At 39.5% G+C, this 16382-nt stretch overlaps 1 protein-coding gene across 6 annotated transcripts in view; it reads left to right on the forward strand.

The window, feature by feature from the left end:
• The window catches only part of SAMD3 (sterile alpha motif domain containing 3), a 47211-nt gene that overhangs the window by 15322 nt on the left and 15507 nt on the right, over window positions 1–16382 (forward strand). For all 6 annotated transcript variants that reach the window (XR_014803764.1, XR_014803765.1, XM_021088378.2 and 3 more), the window contains exons 5-7: window positions 3610–3795; window positions 4050–4134; window positions 10045–10212. Coding sequence is in view for 4 of the 6 variants with exons in the window: in XM_021088378.2 (XP_020944037.1) it covers window positions 3610–3795; window positions 4050–4134; window positions 10045–10212 (439 nt within the window). In the remaining 2 variants the exon portion in view is untranslated. The remainder of the gene's footprint in view (window positions 1–3609; window positions 3796–4049; window positions 4135–10044; window positions 10213–16382) is intronic.

The following is a 16382-nucleotide window of genomic DNA, read 5'->3' on the forward strand; positions in this document are numbered from 1 at the left end:
ATGGAACTAATGAGTGTCTTTATCTGTCATAGGCTGTTATATTTAATATTTTATATCTCTCTCAAATGTTCCCGAAACTTTCTGCAGCATTTTTGTTGCAAACCGTTCCACTCAACAATGACATAGGGAAAATCACAGCAGATAAGGAGCCAAGACGTAGTTGATTACCTGTGGCTACTGGTCAGTGTTGGATCAGGACATGTGGGGAATTCAGACAAGGAAAACCAGGAGAGTGGGGAAGAGAATTCACCAAGAAGAGGGCTTCAGACGAGCCTAGAAGAATGTGGGAAACTTAGACCATTTGGGGTGGGAGAAACAACTGCTGACACATACATAGTGTGTTCTGGAGATTTAATAGGCTTGAATCTTGGCTGGCCCTGAGAATTCACACTGGATACTAGCTGATAATGAAATAGCACACAAAATTGGACCATATTATGAATTGCCTTAATTATTAAGTTATACACACTGGCTGTAAAACAAGTCTCTGCCCTCATGAAACCTCTAAGTTTCTTCTGCTCCTTGCCAAGGCTCAACTTCTGCTTTCTCAAAAAATAGAGATTTTTTTTTTTTTCTCAAAAAATTGAGCCCCACGGGACTCGTTCTGTATAGGGCCGTCTTCCTTATCCTAGGTGAGCCCCATAATTAGGTGCTTTTTATTCTTATTAAGGTTAGACAGCGTATTTGGAGTAAATGAGCTTTTTTATGAGAACCTCCATCTCATATTTTTTTAATTGGTGCGTTCTGCAATAATCATACTAGTAATTATCAGATGTGTCAGATTAACTTTATTATAAGCTTTATTTTATTGCAGATGTAAACTGAGTGCTTAGTGGAGTAGCCTTTGCTTTAGTTAGGATGGGATCTATCCTAACCATTAACATGTTTTAAAAGCTTTCCAGATAATTGTAGTGTGAACCCAGGATTCAGATCCATTGGATTAAGGATCTCTTGTTTTATGGTTGTATCTTCTTGAAGGACACTGGTTCTCAGGTGGGAGCAGAAATATCAGCATCTTTTTAGTTTGGGATTGTTTTCTGCTCCCTGAACTTACTTTAGGCTCATTTCTAGGGTGTTCTGCCCCATACTAAAGTTATTAATAAAGTTATTAATATTAATATTATCAATAAAGTTATTAATAATCTTAACCTCACAGTAAATATTTTAAAAATCCATTACAAATATTGTTTTATGGATGGGAGGTGGTTGTGTCTGCAATTTCATGCACCCGAATTAGAGCGTATATTTAATTCCTGATTCTAGTATTCTGTGTAAAACTAGTTTTGACTTGTATTTTAACATAGCTTACATTCTCTTCACTTCCCGAATATCTCTTTAAATGTTTTTCTTTTTTTTTTTCTTTTTATTTATTTATTTACTTTTTGTCTTTTTGCTATTTCTTTGGGCCGCTCCCCGCGGCATATGGAGGTTCCCAGGCTAGGGGTTGAATCGGAGCTGTAGCCACCGGCCTACGCCAGAGCCACAGCAACGCAGGATCTGAGCCGCGTCTGCAACCTACACCACAGCTCATGGCAACACCGGATCGTTCACCCACTGAGCAAGGGCAGGGACCGAACCCGCAACCTCATGGTTCCTAGTCGGATTCGTTAACCACTGCGCCACAACGGGAACTCCTCGTTAAATGTTTTTCATGTAAAGAAAAGGAAAATTTGATGACTCTGATTTTGTCTGATAATTCTGTTAGGAGCAAGACAGACTATCTGGCTTTGATAGAGTCTCTACATGTCCAGTTACATTCTAGGCATTTGACAGAAATAATACCATGCTATATAGTCCCTATCCTGATGCTGAAGAGAAAAGGCACGTGGAAAAAAATATAGAACAAGAAGGTAAAAATTGTCTCAAACCGTATTTTATAGTATTGGAATATTGAAGTTATCCATTGACGTGGCACCAAATAAGACATGGCAGCCTCAAAAGTCTAAAGAGGTCATGCAGCTAATTTATCTCTTTGAAATTCCGAGGGGAAAGGAGCTAGATGTTAAAATGTTGTACTGAAACCAAGTTGAACACCTGCACAGTCATAGCACCTTTCCAAAATCCTAGGAAGGCTCAAAATGCATTGAATAAAACTTGCCAATATTTTATACCCTTGATCTAAGTAGAACAGGGAGAGATCATGGGAGAAAGAAACAAGATAATAGAAGAGGAAAGGAAATGGGGATTATAGAAGAGTAATTGCCAAATAGTACACATCCCCAGTAAATATTGGTTGAATGAATGAATGAAGTGAGAAAGGAACATACTGGAAAATAGTTTGGGCTGAGGTACAAATTTTTTCTGGGAATTGCCTGTTGCTGTATTGAATCAAGGTTTAAATTATTGGTGTACTCATTTTAGCCAGGACATATTTTCACCACTGATAGAGTTATTGCCAAAAGGGGGAAAAGGGAGAAAGAACTTATCATGAAAAGAGGGGAATAATTCTTTCTCCTCTTTTCTTTATTTCCCATGTTTCATTATACCTCCTGCATTCTTAAAAAATATGTCTGAAAATTCTAAAGGAAGCCTGGCCTTTCAAAGCTCCTCTGAATTTTGTTTGGACTACTAAAGATTCCATGCTTGTACCAGAAAATTAACCTGCTTAGGCTAATTTCGGAAATCTTTTTGTCTCTGTCTTCTGCTTGGCTTGCCTCTATTACTGCACATCCATTCTAATCAATCCTATTAGTGAAATGGTTTGCAAGTTACCTATTGCCTCTGGGAACTTGCTTGGAAATTTTACTTTTTACATACTAGATCAATCATTAACTTTAAGGTTTTAAAGTGGTTCTGGTATTGAATTTTATAAGCATCTTTTTTGAGCTATAATTTTCATAACATGAAATTCACCCATTTTAATTATGTAGTTCAGTTAATTTTAGTAAATGTATACAGGTGTGCAACCATTGTCACAATTCATTTTGGAATGCTTTCATCACCCTAAAAAAATCCCGTGGCGTCCTTGTTTTCAATCAGTCTCTACTCCCACCCTCAGGCCCAGGCAACCACTGATGAGCTTTATTATTTTCTGTAGCCTTTTATAGAAACTTCATCTGAATGGATTAGAATATCTGATACTTATTTTTAATTTAGTGACTAAGTTTACAGTATTAAAATAACCAAAGACGGACTAAACAAAGCAGCTCTTGTATTTCACTAGAAACAGCAGCAGAATAATTAGAAGAATTTTCTTATTCAGATGCTAAGACTTTATTGTATGCTTCATTTGCTTTGGTGAGTTGCAACTTCCTCTCTTTTAGTCTGATATCATGTTCAGTTTTAGCTATGCATTTTATATTACCTCTCCAAGATATATGGATCAATTTTCTTTCCAACTTCAGATTTTATTCTATAGTCTATATTGTTATGACTTTTTTATTTCCAGAACGACAAGTATTTATGGGTGTGCAAAGGGAAAGAAAACAGATCTCTGATGAGCCCTCAGATATTTGCAGATAGATGATTGGATGGAAGATGGATTAATGACTTCCATATATTTAGGTCTCAGGAAAACTGGCTTACATCGTAAATTCTCAGGGGGTAGAGAATTACGAAGTTGCATGTGTTTGAAACAGAATTCACCCTTTGTGTGCTTTTATTTAACAGAAGGAATGTGAAACACATTGTAGCAAGGAACAAAGCCTTACAATGGACTAAGTCCTATGTTTTACCAGAGTTCCCTTATGATGTCAAATGCCTGTTGGCGGAACAGAAGTGTCCCGATCACAGCATGAGGATAAGAATCATTGAGTTTCTCCAGGCTGACATGACTAAGTATCTGGAAGGCTCACTGTGAGTAATAACAGAGTGGACTTGCTGCTTTGGTGGAGGGTGTGTTTTCACAGTAGACTTGAATTCGTTTGGAACCCATTCTCTTCAGAGTTTGGATGACGTGTTAGTAGTCAGGCCCACATCGCCCAATATTTGAATGTCAACATGGCCGCATGGAAGGATTTGAAGGGAAGTGAATGCAATTTGGACTCACCTTCTAGGAAGGACTGTGGGCTTCTGGACCTGAACTGTGTCCTCCCTGTTACCCTGAACAGGTATCCTACCACCCAGCAGTATAATGACGTGGTCAACGCCCTGCTACAGGCCCACCCTTTCCTGGACGAGGACGGCTGTGGCTTTGTAAGTGACCGTCTGGCACCATTCTGTAACTCTCTACCCATCTTAAAGCAATAGCCTTGTATTTGAAGCCTCTTTCCCTTTCCCTCTGTCTATGTATCTGGTCCATCTCTTTCTCTGCCAATTTCTCCACCTCTCTCTGGTGGTTCCTTTGGCCATTTCTTCTATCTCTTGCTGTTAGTCTTTGTTTTGTTCTTAGGTTTGGTCTTTCTCTCTCTCTCTCTCTCTCTCTCTCTCTTTCTCCCCCCCACCACCCTGGGTCTGTTCTTTTTTATGATTTCTCTTTGTCTCTCTATGTTCCTTTGTCTTCTTAAAAGAATACTTTTTTTTTTTTTTGGTCTTTTTTTTTTGTCTTTTCTAGGGCCGCTCCCGCAGCATGTGGAGGTTCCCAGGCTAGGAGTCGAATCGGAGCCATAGCCACCGGCCTACACCACAGCCACAGCATCTCAGGATCCGAGCCTCGTCTGCAACCTATACCACAGCTCACGGCAACACCGGATCCTTAACCCACTAACAAGGCCAGGGGTCGAACGCACAACCTCATGGTTCCTAGTCGGATTCATTAACCACTGAGCCACGACAGGAACTCCAAAGAATACTTTATTTTTTTAGAGAAGTTTTAGGTTCACAGCAAAATGGAGTGGAAGATACAGAGAGTCCCACATACCCTCAGCCCCTACATATGCATGGCCCTCCATATTATCAATATCCCCCACAGGGTGGTACACTTGTTATAGTGGATGAAGCTACACTGACACATCCTTATCACCCAAAATCTATATCAGGGACATTAAGGTTCACTCTTGGTGTTGCACATTCTATGTGTTTAGACAAATGCATCCATCATTATTGTGTCATGTATACTATTTTCACTGCCCTGAAAATCCTCCGTGCCCCACCTACTCATCCCTCCTCATTCTCTTCCTTTATCTTCTTTCTGTCTCTGTGGCATCATCTTTCTGTCACTCTCTCTCTCACAGCTGTTTGGAAGCTCATGTGTAATGATGAGTCTCTAGAAAGGATCTTTAAGTGATGCCATATGTAGAAAGAGTCGGATGTGACTGTACCAACATCAGTGCTATCATCAATAGGGTGGTTCTTGCCTTTATTTAGACCCAGTGGAGAATGTGCCTGATTTTGAGGTCTTGGCCCATAGCCTTGCCTGGTCCTCTCCCACCTCTGCTGTCTTGACAAAAACAGATCCTAAAGGTATTCTGGGAGAGCAGTTCTCAGCCCTGGTAGTACATCAGTTTTCCCAGAGATTCTGATTTAGTCGATTGGAAGAGAGGACCCTGGCATCTTTAAAAGTCCACCAGATGATTCTAATGTGCAACCGGGGCTGGGAAACACTGCTATGGGGGGTTCAGTACAAGTTTTGCTCTCTGGACTCACATATTTCTTGGCTTGAAAAGCTTGGGATCTCCATTGCCCAAGAATATATTTAACACTACGGAACCATACACTTAAAAAGGGTTAAAAAATTGAATGTATTGTATCACTGGAACTGTATGATTTAAGGAGTAATTGTGGGGAATTACAGCGATGTGTACATAAAGATGTAAGTCTGTTTGTCCTTGTACATTGGTTGTCAGTATGTAAATAAGCTAGATGTCTTTTGTACCTCATTATCACCATATCTGTGAGAACAGGTTTCTCTGTGCTTTCTTGGAGACGTAGATTTTAAGCAATTAGTTCCAATTTGGACAACAAAAGATAGAGGCCACTACCTGTGAACATAAAAACATTTAAGACCTTTGTTTTCTTTCTTCTCTCCCTCTAACCTCCTTCCTTCCTTCCTTTCTTTTTTTCTTTCTTTCTTCTTTCCTTCCTTCCTATTTCTTTCTTTCTTTTTCCTTTCTTTCCCTCATTCTTTCTTTCTTCCCAAGAAAAGTTTTATCATATACGGATAGAACCGTAGGATTTTCTGAGTGGGAGAAGACCTTAAAGATTCTTTTTTATCACTCGGACTCAAAAAAGACATATCTGGAGCCAGTAACTTTGACGTAGTCAGCAATTCTTGCTTCTAGTATGACATTCTTTCTAAAATATGCTGCTGAATAAAAAAGCACACCCTACACAATTTGCTCTAACAAAACAAAACAAAACAAATCACCCTGACATGGCTGACAAAACTGATTATACAAATTCCTTCTACACTTAAAGTATAATAGCTGCCAACTAATTAGTTGCTGTGTATAGAGCTAGTTGTACAGAAATAATTTAGAAATATAGAAATAATCTAAATTTGCTGTTTCAAAGTTATATATTCTCAGAGTTCAAAATGCAAAAGCTACAATGGGAAATAAATGGAAAAGTCTCCCTCCTGCCCCTCTCCTCCAGCCATCCAATTTTCCTCCCCTTAAGTAACCAGTATTATTAAAGATTCCTTCCAGAGAATCATTGCATATCTATAAGCAAATGCACATCTACCCAATTACATTCTGACCTTTAGTTTCATGGTTATCAAATTGAGACAAATAGAAAGTAATGAATAATGCTTACTTTGATCTTGTGTGTATTTTACTCACATTTGTTCCCAGTGGTATTAACTAAAGATGCTTAAATGTTAAGAGACCTGCAAAACTGCTTAATGCATATGGCCCAGGTCAGTACACAGAGAGTGGAAGGGAGAACGTTGCTGCGTGGTAGTTGTTTACCCGGGAACACGTGTGAGGTTGTATTCCTTTTTGTTTTTTTGTTTGTTTTTGTCCTTTTGTTGCTGTGATCTGTGGTGTAGGTCGCAGACGTGGCTCGGATCTGGTGTTGCTGTGGCTGTGGTGTAGGCCGGCATATGGAAATTCACAGGCCAGGGGTCCAATTGGAGCTATAGCTGCCGGCCTACACCACAGCCACAGCAACACCAGATCCGAGCCATGTCTGCAACCTACACCAGAGATCACAGAAACACTGGATCCTTAACCCACTGAGCCAGGTCAGGGATCAAACCTGTGTCCTCATGGATACTAGTCAGATTAAGTTCCCGCTGAGCCACGACAGGAACTCCAAGGTTGTGTTCCTGATGTAACAGTGGAAGATGTAGAAACATTCTTAATGTGTGCATGGGGGGAGGGAGGAAGAAGAAAGAGAGAGGGAGAGAGAGAGAGAGAGAGAGAGCGTGCACGCACAAGCAAGGAAGCACTTGGTTGTTTTCTGGACTAATTTTATTCTCAACTTTTTTTTTTTATTGAAAGGTTGTTGGTTCCCAGTATTATGTTAGTTTCAGGTGTATGGCAAAGTGATTCAGGTATATATATATATATTTTTTTCAGATTATTTTCCGTTATGGGTTATTAAAAGATACTGATATCCTCAACTTTTTATTTCAACAATTTTCAAATCTATGTTGAAAGAAGAAGTTGAAAAGCTACTGCAGTGAATACCCACATACTCCTCACCTAGATCAAAGTTTCTCAGTCTGGGCAATCTTTGCATTTTGAGGGGATAATTCTTTGTGACGGGGGCTGTCCTCCACATTGTAGGATATTTAGCAGTATCCCTAGAGCCCGCTAGGGGTGAAGAACCCACCACTCCCCCCAAACTGTTAGATCAATGAACCCTGTCTCCAGACATTGCCCAGTGTATCCTGAGGTGGGCAAAATCTTTGATGTTTGAGAATCACTGATTGAGATTCATGAGGTATTACCATTTTGCCATGTTTATTTTTCCTCTCTCATGTTTATCTCTTGGTATTGACTGAGCATTTGGAAAAAAAGCAAGTTTCTGATGCCATTCCTAAATACTTCAGCATATATCGTGTAAGGATAAGGACAATCTCCGAGGGACCACAATACCATTTTTATACCAAAAAAATTAATAATAATTGCATAGTATCATATACAATCCATATCCCTCTTTCTTCAGTTTTTCAGTGTTTTTAAAATGGAGTTTTGGCTATAAAATCTAAGGATTATGCATTTCTTGAAGTTATTATGTCTATTTTTGTCTAGGACAATTTTCCTGCTCTTTTAAATTTTTCCTAATATTTACTTTTTGGACAAGTCTAATCCAATTGCCACATTTTGGGTTTGTCTAAATGTTTTCTAATGGTTATATTTGGGTTTGAAATGTTGGGCAAAAATCTGCTGGTGATGCCATGTTTGGTTCACATACGCAATCAGGAGGCCATAACTTCAGGCCTATGTTTTATTTCAGAGTGATTGGAGGAGGGCTGCATCCTTATAGCTCTTTCCATGCTGGGAAAGCATAAGAAGAAGGATGAGTGTTCAATGATGCAGAGATTTTCTATTGCGGCATCTGTGTCAGGAACTCCGGGTATCACACATAGTTGATACTCAGGAAACCCTTGCTGGTTGAGTGGTCATGTGGACTGTTGCATTGATTTTGTCCCTTTTCTATTTCTATTAGGCACTTAATAAGGAAAGAGAGAGAGGCTGGAAAGAAGACATTGACAATTAAACAATGTCCTAGCAGGAGTCCTCTGGTGGCTCAGTGGGTTAAGGATCTGGTGTTGTCACTGCTGTGGCTTGGGTGACGTGGGTTCCATCCCTAGCTGGGAAATTCTCCGGGTGTGGCCAAAAAACAAAAACAAAACAAAACAAAAAAAAAAAAGCAACTATCCTAACAGATGATTGCTATGATACTGCCCACCAGATCAGCAAGTTTAGAAGCCCTTCAGTGCTGTAGGAAGCACTGAAAAATGTAATTGTACTAGTTTATATTTCAGGGCTAAGAAAAACACAAGCCGTCCTTTATTTCTGTGCTGTTTCAAGACAGTGATAGCAGAGTGCAGACCCACAAGCCTGTGGGAGGTGAGGAAGTGTCTCTGACTCATATATACCCACGTGCTTAATTAAGCCTGAAGCCATCCCCCAACCCCCAACCCACAGCATCCTCACCAGGGCTGTTGATGGTTTGATGAGCAGCACTTTCGTTTACAAATATCTTCTGAGAGTAGCTGTTCATTTAAGTCTCCCCTAAACCCAGTGCAGCTGACAGGACTAATTTTATTGTTCCATTTTTCAGGTAAAGAAACTAAGGCTGAGGGGTTACTTGGTGAAGATATCTTAGCTAGTACGTGCTAAGCTGGAAGTGCAGATTCTCAGCCCACCCTGCACCTACCGAATTGGAGACTTTGAGGGTGGGACCCAGAAATCTGTGTTTTAACAGATCCTCTGGGAATTATGATTCAGGCTGAAGTTTGAGAAATGTTGTTTTAGAAAAAGAACCAAGGGCAAAAGTTTCCTATGGGAGTCTGCTGTCGCCTCTTCACAGAAAAGAATTTGAAACCATCTAGTTCTGCATTATCTTAAAGCTCTTTTATGGAGTAACTGAGCCTGCAGGATGGGGCTTCTCTCTCCCACCTTATTTTTGACTACATCTTCTACCCTTCCCCATCTGGAGCTCTCTGTTCCAGCCACACACAACTCTTGGCAGTTCTCCACATGGCACCAGCTTTTCCTCTCCTCCATGGCACAGGCTGCTTCATCTGATGATGTGTTTAAAGAAAAGGCATCAGTTCTTACGGGTGTAAGCCAGTTATCAGTTCTTTTCTAGAATCCACAAGGAAAGTGGGGTGCATCATGGAGGCATCAGAATAAGGTGAAAATTATCCAATTTTAGGAATTAGGAAATCTAGACTCAAGAGCCAGTGTATGTAGCTAAATGACTTTGTATATAGCTGTGTGCACACGCACACACACACACACACACACACACATGCATGCACACACACATAGCTATATAGCTATATACTATGCAATATATATATATTTATAGTAATATCACAAGGATGTCATGACGCTAAATAGAAGGAAAGATATATTGTTTCTATTACTGTGATGGGAAAATAATTTGAAGCCCAAAGGAGATAGACAAACATAGATTTTATTGTTTATATAGGATTATTACAATCTCCTTAAAGATTAACTGCCCATGTTTTATGATTTTACACAGTTTTTATGGAAACGAGCCCTCAAAGATCGCTTTAAATATGTTCGAAGACCCATAGAAGATGATGAACAAGTGATGAGAAATAAGTGTAAATTTGGACACCGAAGAGGCCAAACAAGGAAATCTCTTGCTGATATAAGATTTGATGACATTAAAACTGTCCAGATAAAAGTAAGCGTGAATCTTTAATTGTTCTGACATCTTATTGATTGGTTGGTTCATTAAAGCAATGAAGTCCTACTGTACAGCACAGGGAACTATAACCAATCTCTTGGGATAGAACATGAGAGAAGATGATATGAGAAAAAGAATAGATACAGCTCGATTTGACCCCTAGCCTGGGAACTTCCATATGCCATGGGTGTGGCCCTAAAAAAAAATAGAAGCTAATTCTCATGTCCCCCTATAATTGTTTTCACCTCAATCCAACATGAATACGTAATCTAACTTTTCACTACAAACACAATTATGTTAGCGAGTGTACTTGGTGTAAATATTCCTCTTTCTTCTCCAGCTGGTATAATTAGTTGATACTGAGAGAGCAACCTATCAAGTCATCTCAGTTTTATTGTCACTACTTATAAGCACCAGGATACAGGAATATTTTTACTGTATTTTGTAAACCTTTTATCCCAGCATCATATATAAGAAAAAAATTTAGATGAAGGTGTATTTTTAAATATCGTATTATAATTTTCAGTGGAATTTTCAAATGACAGGCCAGTTAAGATAATATAATTTTATGTCTGCTCTTTGATGAAACAACAAGGCAGATGAAAAGGACCTGAATTTAGTGATGTAATTTTATAGACACTTTAACAGCAGTATTCCAAGTACGAGCTAAAATCATGATAAGGTAGAATTACATTCATTTTAAAATATCTTTTATATTCTTAAATATAAAGTCACTTTGTAAAGGAACATAATTATATCATGCATAAACATCCTCAAAATATGTGATCTTCAATATGCCACAAACGGAGTTCCTTGATAAATGAATTCAAAGTTTACAAATTCAGTTTTCCTTCTTTCCCTATGATGCATGTCCCACCAAAATTCATTGGAATGGATGAATGGTAAAACGGAAAGTAGCAATTATCCCCAACAAGGGTAAGTCCATGGGGTCAGAGGCCACCGTGAGGGACACAAAACTAAAGGGCAGCTCCTTTCTTATGCTGACGCATTGTCATTTATCCAGTGTGTACAATCATCTCTCTGTTCTTTCTCAAAACCACCTCAGCTATTCATGTAACCATACCCTTTGTGGTTCCTATCCTGAGTCCCCCAGACACGCCTAAATCCTAAAATGAATCCTACTGAGGCCTGTGCAAGGGTCTTTGCTACAAAAAGAACAAGGGATTGAATGTACCAGGGCCCAAGATGAGCTAAGTGGAAACAGAATTTCGTTTTGACCTTCCTGCCAGCTGGGGTGAAAAGAGAATATAAAGTGGTCATTGTTTGCCTCTGAAGAGGCCACATTTTTCCTGCCAAGCAAATCTAATTGGTAAAGATTTACTTTTCTCCCTCTTACCAGTGGAGCTACAAATTGCTGATTCTTTTAAAGATGGTAGCATCCCTTTTTATGACCTACTGTTCTTCAAAGCCAAAAGCTTTAAAGGATGGAGAAGATGGTGCACTCGGATAGTACAGAAACAATGTGTTTCTGTTTTGTTCGACTTCATGGTGAATTAGGCAAATGGAAAAGCACTAAGAAGAGTGGAAGGACAAATCCATTGACTATACCACTTATCTCATGGGATTTTATACTTCATATGAATTGCCTGAATTATTTTCATTTTTTTTTTTTTTTTGGTCTTTTTGCCTCTTGAGGGTTGCACCCATGGCATATGGAGGTTCCCAGGCTAGGGGTCAAATCAGGGCTGTAGCTGCCAGCCTATACCACCACTCATGGCAATGCCGGATCCCCAACCCACTGAGCAAGGCCAGGGATCGAACCCGCATCCTCATGCATGCTAGTTGGGTTCATTAACTGCTGAGCCATGACAGGAACTCACCTTTTATTATACCTCTTTAAGTATGTATAAACTGAGACATAATTAGATTCTCAAAACAGTAGACTTAACAGTAATTCCTTTTTTTAAATTGGCATTTACATTGTTTCAGGTGTACAGCAAAGTGATTCGGTTATATATGTATGTACATATTTATGTTCTTTTTCAAAATCTTATTCTTTATAGATTATGACAAGATATTGAATATAGCTCCCTGTGCTATACAGTAGATCCTTGTTGTTTATTTTATGTATAGTAGTGTATATATGTTAAACTCCTAATTTACCCCCCCTTTACCCTTTGGTGACCATAAATTTGTTTTCTATGTCTGTGAGTCTATTTCTGTTTTGTAAATAAACTCATTTGTATCTTAACTGAGTAATTTCTAAGTTGTTGACGACATTATCCTGTTTAAATGATGAAGACTCTGATTTTAAAGGCTCACAGGAATTGTATGGAGCTGCATGGCTGTAGTGGAATTAACTACACTATAAATAATGTACTGTATTATTTTTTGTGAAAAACCTCAGGTATTGATTAAAGCTGAGCGAATCAAATTCCTCGCCCCATGGCACATTATCCTCATTGTCCCAGGCTAGACCTTTCTCTTGTTCTCGTGGTTTCTTTTTGTGCGTATTCTTCACCCTCCCCACCTCTGCTCTTGGGCAATGCTTTTAATATGTTTCCTCTGTACATTTGTTAGTAAGTGTTCTAAAATTTGTACTATCATTTTGGGTTCATATATGTCTGACAATGGAAACAGTATTTTCACTGACGATTGCTAAGACTCATTCATGTGTATTTCTAGTTCATGATTATAAGAATATGGAATTGTCCTTGCCTCAAGCCCCCGCCACAAACTTCACTGCAAAGCATACCTTGTACCTATCTGGTTATGGACCCAGCTGCAATTTCGTTCTTTGGCTTGTACACCCAGAAGTGGAACTGATGGGGTGGGCAGAGGGCATGCACATACTTAATTTGACCAATTACTTTCTAGAATGACTTTGTTAGTCTCACTTCCACAGTACCCTGTATTTCTGCCAACAATTGGCATTAGCCGGCCTTGTGAGTTTTGCCAAGTCTAATAGGTATAAACTATAATCATGTTCTTGTGATTTGCATTTCCCTGGGTAACTAATGAATCTGAGCATCTCTTCATGTATTTATTATTTTTTTCTTTTAGAAAAAATTACTTCATTAGATCCACTGACCAGTTTTTAATGGGTTGGCATCTTTTTCTTGTTCATTTGTAGGAAGACGTCCTTCCCATGCCCTGAGTGACAAAGATATTCTCCTTCTCTTTCTTCTGTTCAGTTTATAGTTTGCAAATTCATGTTTAGATCTTTTAGTCATCTGGTGTCTGTCTTTGTATATACTATAAAGTAAGGATCTCCAGAGAGTGATTCACTCTTACATCACCAGTTACTACACAATCCATCTTTTTTTCACTGGTTTATGGTGGCACTTTTATTGTATGTTAAGTCCTCCCAAAAGACTTGGCTGTGTTCTGGGCACTCTCTCTTATTCCATTGGTCTGTCAGTCCATTCTTATGCCATTACCACATTACATTTGATTACTTAGTGTTTATTACTCAGTATCACTTAACTCTTAGTGTAGAGCCATTTTTGGAGAGGTCTCCCTTCATTTTCTGGAATTAGGGGAAGGACAGGAGGTTCTTTTCTCAGGAACCCACCCCTGGAACTCCTTTGTAGCATCTGCCTTCGCATAGGAGAGCTAAAGCCTGAGCTAGCGGTGCTGAGTTCAGGTGGGAGGGTTGGACCAAAAGATGGTTCTCAGCATCTGCCAACACAAGGAGCACCAGGATAAGCTCTGTCTTGCTCTTGGGGGAAGCCTGCTATGACAGAATGGAGATGGCGTATGGAAGGATCCTGCTCCCGTCATCTTGACCCTGGAGGGTGGAGGTTGGGATGGCCTATTGTGGACATAGAGCACTGGACCCTGGGTCCTCACGTGACACAGCCTGGTGCACATCCGTTCTTGGGAATCTCTTCATCCAGAGGATTCCTTAGGGATGCTTTTGGACCTCTGCCAAATGCCCCATTTGAAACATCAGGATGTAAACATACTTTCAAAAGGCTTCAACTCTTCTTCAGTGCTTTTTGATTAATGCACACATTTTCTTTTCTTAAATTCTAGAGGTTTCTTTCAGCTAGTAGAGATTTCATAAACTTTTCACTCATGGGATATAAGCTGACTTTGATAATAGTCATTGCTTCTTTCAACTTTTTCTGAAAAAAACTTTGCTTGGAACTTTCATGTGTCCAGCTCTTCACATTTATGCCTGATCTTTCCATCCACTTTGCAAAGATTCTCCTATGTTTTTATGGAGTAAATTAACTCCGAATTGGAGATTTGGTAGAAATTTATAAAAAGAAACCCAGGAGTTCCCGTCGTGGCTCAGTGGTAAACGAATCCGACTAGGAACCATGAAGTTGCGGGTTCGATCCCTGGCCTTGCTCAGTGGGTTAAGGATCCGGTGTTGCCATGAGCTATGGTGTAGGCCGGTGGCTACAGCTCTGATTCGACCCCTAGCCTGGGAACCTCCATATGCTGCAGGAGCTGCCCAAGAAATGGCAGTAAAGACAAAAAATAATAAATTTAAAAAAAAAAAAAGAAAGAAACCCAGAGGTAGATGAGTGTGGATGTGCTTGCTGCACACCAATGTAATCAGCTCATCTCCTGCGCATGAGCAGGACCATATTTCTCCACTCCCTTGAAGTGAGATGTGGTCACTTTTTTAAAAAAAAAAATATTTTTTGCTGTGCCTGTGGCATGGGGAAATTCCCAGGCCGGGGATCAAACCCGTACCACAACATCGACCCAAAAAGGTGCAGTGACAGTGCTGGATCTTAACCTGTTGTGCCACGAGGGAACTCCAAGCTATGGTCATGAGATTGATTCTGTCCAGTGGAATGTGAGCAGAAATGATGAGAGTCCCGAAGATCCAGTATGCAGTGCCCCATCTTTCTCTTTCTTTGCTGTGATGGCGGACATTCTAAATGGTGGAGCCAGTTTTTTGGGTGAGGAGGATGAGGAGCTAAACCCTGAGATGGACATGTCCCAAGAGTGATAAATGTATGTTGCTCCAGTGTATGAGGGCTGTTAGGGAGAGCAGTGGCACCTCAGCCATCCTGAGCGATACCAGCAGCCCCAGGCCCCATGTGTCAGGCTTTGGATCCATGTCTCAGTGATGCTTCTCTTCCTGGGCAGAATTCATCAAGCGATGCGGGTATTTTTGAGCATCTGGGTGATCCCGCTGTTGTCCCTAGAGATTTCACACTCTGTGTCCTTATACTGAATCTAGGTTGGAGAGATCTATGAAAAGTATTGTTATAGTGTTGTAGTAAAAATGCTTAAAATATAGGGAAATGTTATGTCACTTTGAGTAAAAATATCTAGTTTTAATTTTTTCAGATAGTTTATTGGGAGATTCTTCCCAGTTCTTCAATACTAGGAGTAGATTATCTCCATTGCGACCTTAGTTTTAAGGACTTAGAGTCTGAAACATGAAGAAAACAAAACTTGTATTTTTGCACAGTTCTAGTGTGAAATATCATGTATATACTGGAATATTGTGGCAGTTTCTTTAGAGAGGATAATTTGTGTTGTTTTTTTTTTTAAATGCTATATCTAAGACTTCCTGATTTAATAAATGATTATAGGATGTCCTTGCATCCAAAGTATTCCAAATATTTGTTAAATAAATAAATAAACAAACAAACAAACTCACTGCCAGGTGTTGAATTACTAACACTGTACTTTTATGCTACACTTTTATAAAAGTGCCCTCCCCATTATCCACTGTTTCACTTTCTAAGATTTCAGTTACCTGATGTTGACAGTAATCTGAAAAGATTAAATGGAAAATTCTAGAAATAAACAATTCAGAAATTTTAAATTGCATGCCAATCTGCATAACATGATGAAATCTCCTGCCATCACACCCTGTCCCACCCAGGAAGTGAATTTCCTCTTTGTCCAGCATATCTGCCCCTCACTCACTTAGCAGCCACCTCCGTTATCCAAACTACTGTCCTGGTATCACAGCGCCATGTTCAAGTCACCCTTATTGTGCTTAATAATGACACTAAAGCTCAAGAGCAGTGATGATGCCACTTCAAATACACCAGAGAAGCCATCACGGGCTTCCTTTAAGGGACAAGGTGAAAGTTTGCAACTTGATAAGGAAAGAAAAAAATCATATGCTGAGGTTACTAAGATCTACAGTAAGAGTGATTCTTCTATCCATAAGACTGTAAAGAAGGGAAAAGAAATTTGTGCTAGTTTTGCTGTCATACCTCAAA

The sequence above is a fragment of the Sus scrofa genome, chromosome 1 (genome assembly GCF_054392235.1).
Source record: "Sus scrofa isolate SSC_HxYL_T2T_F1_AM1 chromosome 1, Sscrofa_HxYL_maternal_Yorkshire_Landrace_v2.0, whole genome shotgun sequence".
Classification (NCBI taxonomy): Eukaryota; Metazoa; Chordata; class Mammalia; order Artiodactyla; family Suidae; genus Sus; species Sus scrofa.